This window comes from Macrosteles quadrilineatus, unplaced genomic scaffold (genome assembly GCF_028750875.1).
Source record: "Macrosteles quadrilineatus isolate MER2022 unplaced genomic scaffold, UCM_ALF_1.0 Scaffold_4__1_contigs__length_99947679, whole genome shotgun sequence".
In the NCBI taxonomy this organism is placed as follows: Eukaryota; Metazoa; Arthropoda; class Insecta; order Hemiptera; family Cicadellidae; genus Macrosteles; species Macrosteles quadrilineatus.
Window position 1 is genome coordinate 42,524,943 of NW_026542597.1, and position 12,878 is coordinate 42,537,820.

The 12,878-nt window shown below is 33.7% G+C and overlaps 4 protein-coding genes across 4 annotated transcripts in view; 2 read left to right on the forward strand and 2 right to left on the reverse strand.

Moving 5' to 3' along the window:
• Nucleotides 1-1,113: 1,113 nt before the first annotated feature.
• On the reverse strand, nucleotides 1,114-2,729 carry LOC128991374 (cuticle protein 8-like). The gene is made up of 2 exons (XM_054414182.1): nucleotides 2,696-2,729; nucleotides 1,114-1,483 (listed from the first exon to the last, which is right to left on the reverse strand). Exons 1-2 carry the CDS (start codon nucleotides 2,705-2,707, stop codon nucleotides 1,181-1,183), a joined length of 315 nt encoding a protein of 104 aa, XP_054270157.1. The 5' UTR covers nucleotides 2,708-2,729; the 3' UTR covers nucleotides 1,114-1,180.
• Nucleotides 2,730-5,995: 3,266 nt separating this feature from the next.
• LOC128991342 (histidine-rich glycoprotein-like) lies at nucleotides 5,996-6,899 on the reverse strand. The gene is made up of 2 exons (XM_054414149.1): nucleotides 6,840-6,899; nucleotides 5,996-6,685 (listed from the first exon to the last, which is right to left on the reverse strand). Exons 1-2 carry the CDS (start codon nucleotides 6,849-6,851, stop codon nucleotides 6,017-6,019), a joined length of 681 nt encoding a protein of 226 aa, XP_054270124.1. The 5' UTR covers nucleotides 6,852-6,899; the 3' UTR covers nucleotides 5,996-6,016.
• Nucleotides 6,900-8,222: 1,323 nt separating this feature from the next.
• On the forward strand, nucleotides 8,223-9,170 carry LOC128991361 (cuticle protein 8-like). The gene is made up of 2 exons (XM_054414168.1): nucleotides 8,223-8,272; nucleotides 8,638-9,170. Exons 1-2 carry the CDS (start codon nucleotides 8,261-8,263, stop codon nucleotides 9,103-9,105), a joined length of 480 nt encoding a protein of 159 aa, XP_054270143.1. The 5' UTR covers nucleotides 8,223-8,260; the 3' UTR covers nucleotides 9,106-9,170.
• Nucleotides 9,171-12,750: 3,580 nt separating this feature from the next.
• Nucleotides 12,751-12,878, forward strand: part of LOC128991335 (neurobeachin-like protein 1) — a 423,043-nt gene continuing 422,915 nt past the window's right edge. The window contains exon 1 of the mRNA XM_054414140.1: nucleotides 12,751-12,786. The gene's annotated coding sequence lies outside the window, so the exon portion shown is untranslated. The remainder of the gene's footprint in view (nucleotides 12,787-12,878) is intronic.

Consider the following 12,878-nt stretch of genomic DNA (forward strand, 5'->3'; position numbering starts at 1 on the left):
TGTAATTAGAGGTTTCTAGTTATGGGTGCTGGTGTCTCTTGATCTCTTTGGTGCTCAGCGTGATTAGTGGTGACGTCACGTGTTCTCTATCATGAGTTGAAAATCAGAGTCACGATTTTTTTTGTGTTAGATATGGTAATCGGCGGAATCTCCACTGTGTACCTCACCTTGGTTGTGATTGGTGGTTTAAAATATTTTTTTGGAAGTAATGTCGTTACTAATATGAAGCCTACGATGAGTGAGGTTGTATGATAAATTGGAAAATTGGATAACTATTCAGCGTAAGTAAACATCTTTATAATTTATTATAAGCTATTTGATACTATTTTTATATTTTATTTTTATAATACGATAAATAATTTATCTACTATTGCCACTGCAGCATTCTTGAATTTTGTAGATAAGTCATGTAAAATTATTTAAGGTACAACATTATGTGACTGTATCGTTAAAGGATGTTTGAAGTAAAGTGATAAAAGGTAGTTCTTTTATTACTGTAGTAACTAATTTATTATTGTAAATTTTTGTTAATATTTTGCATTGTAGGGTCTATGACAACAGAATTTAAGTGTTTTTGATAAATGATTAAAAATTTAACAAACAAAAAAAACTATAAAATAGATTGACAAAAGTTGTTTTAAATATCTTCACTTTTTGGGATCCAATTTCTCTGTCTGTTTTGATAGTGGTGCCTAATAGGTTTTCAGCTAAATATGCTTACAAATCAGATAAGTAAATGCACTTATTTGATAATGTGTACCGATGTGTATTTCGTTTCAGTTTTTGTGAACAGGAAGACTATGGAAAATGTCTTTCTGCATTGGCTATTTTGGATGGCCAGGTTCAATAGTGTACTTTTAACAATTAGTTCAAAAATGTTTAAATTAATTTGTTTTTCTATCTAATAGATGTAATATTTTAAAATATTTAATGTTTTAAATTGTCAGTGCAACATAGATGTGAGAAATGTTCAATGTTTTGACAAAACAAAGAAATTGGGAAAAAAATTTACAAACCCCCTAGATCTAAGATAACTAAGATAATTAAACAGCAATAATGTAGCAAGAAAATAATTCCAGGAAGCTCTCCATGGACACACAATGAAAATAAATATACATTTTTTAGAGGAAAGTTTATTTACAAAAGTATAAAATATTTGTACAATATAGCGAGCACTTGACTAGTATCTGGGGTACGAGGGGTATCCACCGGGCAATTTGTCCACCTTGGCCTGGAAGCCGTAGCCAGTGTCCTCGTAGGTGACCACCCTCTTGGAGCCGTCGGGCTCTAGCAGCTCGTACACGCCGTACACTACGTCGCCGTCACGTGACTCCTTCTGGCTCTTGACGTCGTACGTGTACGGGTCGTTGACAGCGTACGTGAACTCGTACTTGGGCGGTGCGTACGGCTCTGGCGCGTAGGCGGGCTTGTAGCCATACTGGGCAGACACTGTGGCCACCACCACGGCGAACAAAGTTACAACCTTGAGAAAAATATTAAAAATTAGTAATGTTATTTCTCAATGTAGAACTAAAAGAAACAACACTAACTGCTGCCGTACTATATTTAAATTTAATCCTTAGATCGTTAATTTAAATATGGCTGAAATGTAAAATTTCGTTTCTTCGCAATGTAAAATTGTATGTCTAATATTTTTTATATGTAGGGTTAACTATTGCATTTTAAAACTAAAAATGTGTCTTAACTTATGAACGAATTGTTTTAAATAGTTTTCTTTATCAATTGCAAGTTTTAATTACATCTAATATGAAATATTTTACAAAGATTTGACATTAAGCAGTAAACATGTTCAGGCAACAAATAAATAATAATATTTATTTCCTCATATCTGTCGATGAAAACACAACATCGCTAACAATTATTTTGTAAGGAATTAATTACGTTGATGTGTTTAACATGGTTGATTAATAGGGTTTATGTTTATTAACACAACTTAACTTAATAACACATAAGCGGATTACTTAGACTACCTTTTTTAAGTTCTTTTTATTACCGGGGCTTTCAACAAATTTACTCATAGTTCCTAATTAATCACTTATCATGTTGATTATAACAGTGGTAAGAATAGTAAGACAAGCCAAATTTTGAAAATTATTAAACATTTTATTAAAAATCACTACTATTATTTTAGGACAAAAACATGTGTATCGTCAAGCATATACTCTTAACCAACTCATTATAACCAATACAGTAGTAACATTTGCATTTACTACGGATATAATACATTTTAAAAAACCTCTTTAAAAATTGATATAATAATAAAGAAAATAAGTAATGCCACTATATTTCAACGAGTTGATTCAATTTGCAAGAAGGCAATCACAATAATTCGTATTCATTATTTTTAATCAATTTAACATTTGACACAGTAAATAAATTATGGGTCACTAACTTAATTACCAAAAATATAAACTATCAACTGTAGCACACAAATTAACGCACGATCTTTAAAAGCCAGTGATATAGAACCCTGACGATAGATATTTGATCCTATTCAGTAACTAAAATAGTGATTTATTCTACAACAACAAAAGAATTGAGATTCAGATTTCGATTTATAATACTTGTTTAATGAGATAGATAACAAACATTACATGTAGGCTTTAGGTTCAATGAAATTAAAACGTTTTTTTTATTTTAAATTAAATTTGACAATCTTTTAACTTGTACTTACAGTAAGAGCCATGACTGTGTGTAGGGTGCTGGTGCTGGTTGACCAGTGACATGTCCTAGCTTATATACATACTTGTGTTATCACTCTAGAACCCCGCCCTACACCCACTGGTCCACAAACTCGTACGAGTCACTTCGGCTATTGGTCATTGCTCATTCATTGGTCACACAAGTGTCCACTGGTAAGCAAAAATCTGTGCCAATTTCCCGGGGGCTGTAAGCCAATTTTACGAGCGAAAAGGAATTTCGATATGAGTTATGGTTGTGTTTACTAAGTCAACTCTAAACTTAAACTTTTAACTGCAAATGCAAACTTGTACGATACAATTTAGAAGGTAGGTTTTTCTAGTTTATAAAATCTAATGTTTAATAAAATTAGACGTCGCTTAACACTAGGGTGTGATAGCTTTGTTACAAGCTAAGATCAGCTGGTTCATCTGTCAAGACCATAAGCTTAATGATCAATAACAGCCAGGTTCAGTTTCAAACCACTTGCAAGTTTCTGACTTCTCGGGATCGAACCAGCGAACTCCTGATGAATGTTATGTTATTGTCAAATAATGGGGTTCAAGCCTTAACAGATTGTGGCAGTGGATGAGTTGCATTATTGGGTTGGACATTTAATTTTTTTTAACGTGTGCGGAGAAATACCATATGAGAATCACTCTAGAAAAAGGCATTAGGCTATGTTGTAATTCCTGGAAACAAAGATGCCACTTCGCAATATTGCAGGAGTATAAAGCAGCTTGTTAAAAATAGTTATGTACGTGTACTGCTGCTCGTACTGCTCGTAGAACTTCAATGCTGTAGCTTGTTTAACATGTAGATGTAATGTATGTGCGTATACAGAAAAGGAATCAATTCTAAAAGATTTTTTAATTTAATAAAACATGTTTCTATTGACTGTGCTTTCTTTTCGATCAAGGCAGTTTTTAACAGTTTTCAGCTCTTTCAAATGATCAGATTATTTATCACAATTATGTAGAAGTTCATATTCGATTACTAAATTTTGTTTTGTCATTATTTTAATTAATGTATTTTTTCTCATGTACTAATTTCAGTTTAGTTATCAATTATCAATTATCAATTATCAATTATCAATTATCAATTATCAATTATCAATTATCAATTATCAATCATTATAATTATAATTATAATTATAATTATAATTATCGTTATATGATTAGGCGTACCATATTTTTCTGTCCACATATAAAAAATAAAAGTACTTTGATTGATTGGCTGTTTTGTGGTACACTTTTGCATTGAAGTATATTATTGCACCCCTCTATGTCAATCGGATTATTGTTTAAGACGGTTTTGTATATCATCAGTTACCTAAATAGCCTTAAGAAAATAAACATACCTATATGTGGCAAATTTTACTGTATCATCAAAGCAAATCATTTAGTACACTAATAACAATGCTAAATCATATTCCCTTTATGGATATTGGAACCACCTATATTGTTAAACTTACACTTTATTATACCTGTACATTTATTTTAGCCTTATACATTTTCTAATAATATTTAGCAGTCCACGAAAATGACTCGTTCCTATGACTGGTACTACATTATGTACTTGGATTCATCACATTCAACTGTTATGTAAAAATTAAAAGATTCTTTTGGCTATATATTTTAAGAAGAATACCACCTAGCACAGCAACTCCAACTCTAAAACTATGACCTAGCGCTTCCTGTTGAAGCTCCCTTTTTGTTTCATCCACGTTCTCAGTTTGGAAATCCTAGGTAGTACAGCTTAGAGTCACGATTTTGACTGGTTAGTGATAAATGTGTAGGCCCACCTTTCCAGTTATATATCACATTGCATACCAATTGTATAGAGAGTTAAACTTCTCTCAGCTTAACGTCCAAGCAATTTTACACAGTAGTTAGGCACTCAGTGTTTCGGTTTATTCGATAATATCCATAGGCAAAGTTTTTGCACACGTAGCAACATTGCTTTGGCTGACTTAAGTTGTTGTAATTTGTAAAACATGTTTGTAAAATTGTAAGTATTTTGTAGTATTTTTTTAGAACTGGTATAACCCTTGCATTATTAAATTATATTTAAATCGTACAATAGAATTACAATAAATAGTTGTCAAAACCAATTTTTTTATGAGAAAAGGTTATAGTTTCAATTTTACATTTTAAATCTGTTTCCTTGCTTAACATTCTTATTCCACATAAAATTACAAATTATAAACAGAAATGGAGATTACAAAATATATCCATTGTTTCAATTCGCCATTTCCTTTCTTGCACTATCAAAATTATTGAGCAAATCATTTTAATGTCGATCTAAGTTAAACAGGCTTTTCCTCATTGAAGGAATTGCAACATACGATTCGCCGATGAGTAGCAGGACGCTTAGGAATGTATCGAATTACCATGTCACACACCTTGCATCGTCGCTGAAATGCGGTGGTCTGTGTGTAAATGCAGAGGCCTGGTTGAGAACATGCTCCCATATATTAGCTGAAGCGCGTATAATTGGGTAAAGGTAACAGACGGAAACCTGGTTTCGACTTTCGTACTGGTAAGCTACTTACGTAACATTTAATTAGGTAAATATCTCGTCTGCATTCCAACCAGCATCCTCCTTTTGGCTTAACCAGTGTAGGACAGGAAACTTGGAACAGGTAACATATATTTTTTACGAGTTTTATGATAATTTTCACGTACATTTAAATGCTGCCCGAAACAAGTTTTGATATAATAAATAAATTAGAGTGATGATTGTCAATTTATTAACTTATAATGCACTTTCCGGACTCGGTTGAAATGGCCGTTGAATTAGCGAGTTCGTGATTCACACTTATTTGTTTTAGCTTAGACCAAGTGAATAATGCAGTTTAGTACACAATAAGCTGTTCCAGCTGCGATGCAATCCCATGGCCACTTGTAAGCTGGCCCTCTGTTAAAAAAGTGAATAATGCTAGATATCAAAGGATCTTTCTTACAAGTAAAATTTAATTTGTTAATATAAACATGTTTTTAAAGTATACTGTGTTTGTTACTTAACCTTCTATTATTCAAAAACGTGTTGACTTTTTATTTATTGCAATATGTTTTGAAAATGTATAAAAAATACCACGTGATTGTTCTGTAACTAAACGAAAAATAACGTTTACCTGCATGCTCCCTGGCTCCAGATTGTTTAGAGTAGTAGTGTGTGAGTTTATTATACATCATGTGTCTAATATTATAAGGCTCATTTAAGTAATGTTTCAGAGCTTGAAGTAAGGCTAGGATAAAATAATATTTCAACACCAATGTTTTTAGTACGATATTGTTTATTATGGAGATCGGATTTAAAAATGGTGTCCAAAGAAATGCCCATGACGTTCTGGTACATGCATGTGATGATGACTCTGATGATGTACAGCTTGTGTGTGCTCCTGATGATGACTCTGATGATATTGAACTGGTGCGTGCTCCTGATGATGACTCTGATGATGTTCAACGGGTGTGTGCTCCTGATTATGGCTGTGATAATGCACAGCTTGTGCTTGCTCCTGATTATGGCTCTGATAATGTACAGCTTGTGCTTGCTCCTGATGATGTACAACTGGTGCGTACTCCTGATGATGACTCTGATGATGTACTACTGGTATGTGCTCATGATGGTGACGGTAATGTTGAGGATGTACGTTGTGTTCCCGGTGGACCACGGCGTTAAAGCCAGTGTGGTGGTCAGCTGTGTAGTGGACGACGCGCTTGGAACCGTCCGCCTCCACCAGCTCGTAGCTGCCGTGCACCACATCTCCGTCGCGCTCCTCCTTGTGGCTCTTGATGTCGCCGGTGTGGCTGTCGTGGACGCCGTACTCGAACTTGTACTTGGGGTGAGGGTCGTAGTAGTCCTCATTGTACTCCACGTGGAACCCGTGGTCGTGGTTCTCTACATGCTCGTGCCCTTGGTCGTGGTGGCCGTGTTGAGGAAACGCGATACTTGAAGCGATTAAGCAAAGTATGATGTCAACCTAAAAGCAATAATAACAATACAAAATGGTAATTTAACATTTCACTAAAAACGTAATACTAATTATAATATTAGTATTTTATAAATAAGCTAAATATAAAATATAATGTTTCATAAAAATCAAGTATAAAATAATGTGAATAATTTATATCTACCTTATTTATCATTGCAGTAGCTTCCTTAAGTACAAGAACCCACTAGTTACTACTCGGTTGCTAACTGATGACTAAACAAAGTAATCGCGGCCTAATATATACATGGAAGTCACGGTAGATGATCACTCTGATATGATCACATAACTTCTTGTTAGAAACATTCTTTTGTGAAACTCCTTTACCACGTTAGACGATTAGGCCTAAGATTAATTACATATTTTATTTATTAACTCTATTTATTAACTTAAAATAAAAAATCTCTGCAAAGTTATTTGCAACATTTAGATTTCATTTTTACTGCATTTTATACCTATTATCTTAACTTAAGGTCATTAAGAAAATTGTGTTTAATCCTTTTTAAACTTTCAATGTGTTCCCATGATAAGGATGAAACATTTGTTAAATTATAAAAGTTTCAAATACAAATAAATATAAAATTACTTTTGATCCTTAATGTTATTAAAGAAGACCTAAAAAAATACAAACAGTCATTGTATTATAAAATATTCAATTTAGGATATAGGTTAATAGTTGTGTGGATTGGTAGCTATATATTAACGTTGTGTTGAACTTTTATAAATTCATTGAATTAAGAATGGCTCTTACCAAATTTTAAGTTGGATTTGTTTAGTGATCGAATACTACAACAAGTTTCTAACTTCAAATCTTCTTTCACATTTGCGTTAAAATACGCCGAGCTGCAATTTAAATTTTCAAAATTAGTAAGACTTGATTCTATTGGAAATGCAAACGAAAAAGCTTGGAGTTTGAATTTAAAATTAGAAAGGTAAATAAAGAATTAGAAAAAGTAAAAGAAATTGGCATGTAAACGAAGTGTTTTTTTTTTTGTTTTTTTTTGGGGGGTGCTAGCTTGGAAAAACAAACCTCAGGGTGATTTAACTGTAATATATATATTGAATGTAATATTCTGCCACACGTTTACTTCCAATTGGTCTTCATTGATAGCGGGAATGTCACAAGACAATATGTAGGCTACAAGACAATATATACGAAGAATTTGTTTTCTAACATAAAAATTTATGTAATATACCTAGAAACAGAATTTTGTTGTTTTTATCTGCATAAGGTAATTTTACAATAATTGAAATTTAAGTATTGATACTTTGGAGATCTATCACTTTTATTTAATTAAGTAATTAACTGAAACATTATTTTATTATTAATGAAGGCAAATTTTTAATTCCAAAGAATTTTCAAAATATCTACGACGTTTAAAAGAAGTGGCTTTCAACAACCTAATGATTGAGTAACAGAAGCAGCATTCGCGTGTTAATCTATACATTACGTAGATGCTTTATCATCCATGATAGGTTCAGAGTATATAACGGGGTATGTGATACTGTGAAATCATCAGATAAAACTTGCTTCTCGTAGACATTGTAGAACCAGCTTACAACAGGATGAAGATCAAGGTATGTTATAATGTAGTATTAAGTTGTTTAAAATAACGTTATCTTAATACATGTAAAATAGAGCTTACTTGATTTTGTTAACTATGACTTGCTTTCTTAACGTTTAAAATATAAATAATATTATAGTTTTTGGGGAATATTTCGATGTAGGTATTGATTTTGTTTGTTACTGCACAATTAGATTACGTATGTTATTTGTGCTAGCTGATACTGCCTCAAAGACTCAAACTCTCTTCGTCGCATTGGCTTACAAAAAGGTTGTCACACCACATGCATTTTTGTTTTTAGTTGCTCTTTATGATCATTATAATTAATTATTAAGTTTAATATTTCTGAGTCATCTGTTAAAAGTTATACTGCTTTAGATTTCTGTTGCTGCTATCTGCGTCCTAGCATCTGCTGTGGCCTTCCCTCAACATGTCCACCATGACTACGCACACGAAAATGTAGGGGACCACGACCACGGACACGAGCATGTGGAGGAGCACGACCACGGACACGAGCATGTAGAGGACCACGACCACGGGTTCCACGTGGAGTACAAGGAGGACTACTACGACCCTCACCCCAAGTACAAGTTCGAGTACGGCGTCCATGACAGCCACACCGGCGACATCAAGAGCCACAAGGAGGAGCGCGACGGGGATGTGGTGCACGGCAGCTACGAGCTGGTGGAGGCGGACGGTTCCAAGCGCGTCGTCCACTACACAGCTGACCACCACACTGGCTTTAACGCCGTCGTCCACCGGGAACACAACGTCCATCTTCAACATTACCGTCATAATATTGAAGAGCATTTACCAGTGCATTACGGACACCCCTTCTTACAATAGTCCTAATTTATTGTCAAAAAGAAAACATAAAAAAGTATAATCAAGACATTTAATACCTAATTCAATAAACCTTTATTCTTTTAATAGTAAATTTGTATTGTTTTATCAGTTTACTAGTTAAAGTAAGCTAGTGCTGTAAGGGAGTTCTACACAGTTCAATAACTGCACTGACTGAACTTTGTGATCTTATTTACAATTGATTAAATCATATTGCAGAGTAATGAAATTAAAGGAATGTCACTTTTAGACATTATGTTAATATATATTTCGAAATGGAAAAATGTGGTTTTATCTGTATCAGATAATCGTACTTCATACTAATATAATAATTTTGAAAGTTTGTGTGTCAGTTTATTTGAAGTTCAATCACGCATTGAACACTGGTCAGGTTGGGCTGAAATTTGGCATTGTGATAGCTCAGACACCTGATTAACATATAAGCATATTCTCATGTCAAAAATTCATTCGGGCTCCGCCCCAGTGGCTCTGAAATTTCCCATGTTAACTTAATGAGTATTTATATTTAAAAAGATGAATTTAGTCATCTGTTTCAACTAAACAATATGGCATTTAAAAGTTATACGGTTTACCAACAGTGTGCAGCACTATTAATTTGTTTGCATTATTTTATAACAGCAGCTAATTTGAACTAAGCAGCAACAAAAGCTGCCAGACACAATGAGAACTGTCAAAGGAGGTTTGTTTACGGTTATGTTTATTTTTTTAATTCAACTGTCGGCGACGAGTATTCAACAGGAATACTCAGTGTGTGTTTGAAAATTATGCAATGGAATACAATTATGACGCAACATTAGACTATAGACAGTACACATTATTAAAATATATTTTTATAGACAGAGAGTGTATAAACTGCAGAGCATTAAAATGGAAAGATGAGCCTGCTGGAATGAGTTGTTCTGGTAGAATAGTTTCTTTACTTGCATTAGAAGAGCCGGCCGTAGAACGATTGGCACACATTTTTTCCGATTTGGAATAGAACTGGCACAATCACTATAGGGGATTAAGAAGGGTCAACCTGTAAGGTTCGGAAAGGCACGATTGGCACAACAGACCGGTAAGGAAGTAGCAGCCAGGTAGCCAGAATGCGGGAAACGGATATTGTTTTGTCCCCAAAAATTTCCTGCTGTGGTGCTTATTGGAGTAAGGAAGGTGTAAGTTTGCACGACAAATCTGCAGCTACGGTCACTGCGCTAGCTGGATCCAAATAAAACAACACAAACCTAACCTAACTTAACCTAACCTAACTTAACCTTTGAAAATACGCTATATTACCGGCAAATGACTGTAGTAGCAGAGTTGACGGGGAACTTTAAACTTCCTGTTTTCCCTCGTTCGATGGCGTCTACCTGGTCGAGCGGTTGTTCCAATCGTGCCTTTTCCAAGCAGGCGAGTTGACCCTACTTATTCCGCTCAAATGATTGTGCCAATACTGCCATGGGCAGAAGATCCAAAAATGTGTGCCAATCGTCCTGTTCCCGAAGAGCCGATATGAAAGAACAATACCTTGGAGAAACTGAAGAGTATTTTCAGATAAGATTTTACGTTGTAAGATTTTTTATTCGGAGATTAAACATATTTTGGACTTATTATTTATTTAGACTTATCCAAAAGTAAAATAGTTTTCTGTAATGCGTTCTGTGGTAACAGTGTGGCACTACTTAAAATCATGACTAATACAGGATTTGGTAATTATTCAAACCTACGAAACAGATGGTGAAAGTAAACATCTGATTTTAAATTATATTTGTAAAAATCTATATATCTAATTCCGTAAGCCCAAAATTTTACAATGAAATTGTGAGCGAACTGGAGGCCGTAGAAAGCTGGGAGGGGTCTCATTTTAAAGGTCTGGGCATGAAGTTTTGGGGAAAAATACTCATTTTTATTACTTATGCACCAAAAGGTTATTACAGGATAAAATAAATCACATTTAAATAGCATGGGAATCCAGGTCATGTCCGATTTGTTTACTTTAAAACATGTGGTTTAGATTTATTTAAAGCATATGGTAATATCATTGACTATTGGCTACAAAAGTTGTATTAATAGTGTTAAAGGTAATATGTAATATATGTATTGTATGTAACTATAGTGCATTTGAAAGTAAACATGCGTGCAAATGAAAATGAAACAGCATTTTGTGATTGGCTTCTACGCTTATATTAGGTAATGGAATCTTAGAGAGCAATAGGGCAACACCGGCAATTGACATTCCAGATAACTTTGTTCTCTCTGATTGTGCAATTGTTTATGGCAACTCAATAAATCCAGAAAATATTCAAAACTACTCCAATCAAATAATTGTATGTCCTTTAAATTAACATTGTGATAATTTAAATGAAGAAGTATTAAAAATCTACTACAGTAATTATGAAGTAGTTTCAGAAGACCCTACAGAGAGGTTGAACATACCAATTGAGTTTATAAATTCAATTACACCATCTGGAATGCCACTACACAAATTAGTTTTAAAAGTTGGTTCAATAGTGATGCTCATAAGAAATAGGGTCTGGATTAGTTAATGGAATACGATTGGTTGTGTTGGGTATGTCTGAAAAAAGTGTAAAGTTAGTAGTAATTACTGGAGTAGGGAAAGGGAACATATTTTTCATGCCAAAAATAAAACTAATATCTACAGATCCTAATATGCCCTTTAAATTTACAAAGGATTCAATTCCCATTGCGATTATCTTTCACCATTACTATAAATAAAGCGCAAGGCCAAACCTTCCCAAAAGTTGGAATTTATTTGAAAAAAAAAACAGTGTTTACCCATGGTCAACTTTATGTTGCTTTTAGCCGGGTAAAGCGGCCAGATGACGTTAAAATAGAAATAGAAACAAATAAAGACCAAGGAATGGACCAAAATGGATACTACACAACAAATGTTGTTTTCAGAGAGATTTTGTTACAGAATTAGTATTTTACAATTTGGAAGATGGCATTATCTCTATGTGTTGTGTTTTTCTAAGTGAATTTGTCTATATTAAAAAAAAATGTTTATTTAATTAATAGTGAAGATTATTGAAAATGTTCTTTTGCTGTATTATGATTAGAAAATTTATGTTACAAACCCACCACATGAAGAGTCCTTTTGAATTTTTATCCTAAACAGAGCAGACATAAAAATGAATTATGCAGGTATGTGATAACTGTTATACATTATTATAATATACAAAAAATTTAAACGATAATTCAAGGTAGGGTACGGTAACCCATGAGACAAATAATTTGTACAAAATAATTATTAGAATATATTACATATACTGTATATAGGGGCTATTGCCCCTACAAGCCACTAGTTATAGTTCTAAATGTCTGACATAGGCACTTAAACGCTCTGGGGTGACCCTTTCTACGGATCTGCACCAAACTTCACACAAACCATCCTTGAATAATGCTTAGGCCTAATAATGCCTGAAAGTTTCATTACAATCTGTCGAGCGGTTTCGGGGTCCATAGGTTATATACATACACACTTCCTCTTTTATAGATTTAGATGAATACACCTGTAACCAAGCCACTGTAACGCCAACGAGCGTTGGGGAATGTTTGTAAAAGAACATACATTTTTAGTGTGATATTTTGTCCATTTTTCATCTAATAACTAATTATTTTTTTCAGGTATGTCCCTGCAGAATACCCACATACATAGCTAAGGTAAGCAATGACCTCAAGAGTAATAAGCTAAGGTATTAAAGACCAAATACAATGCTTATACTGAAAGTTCGTGTGTTTGTAATTCATTAGTG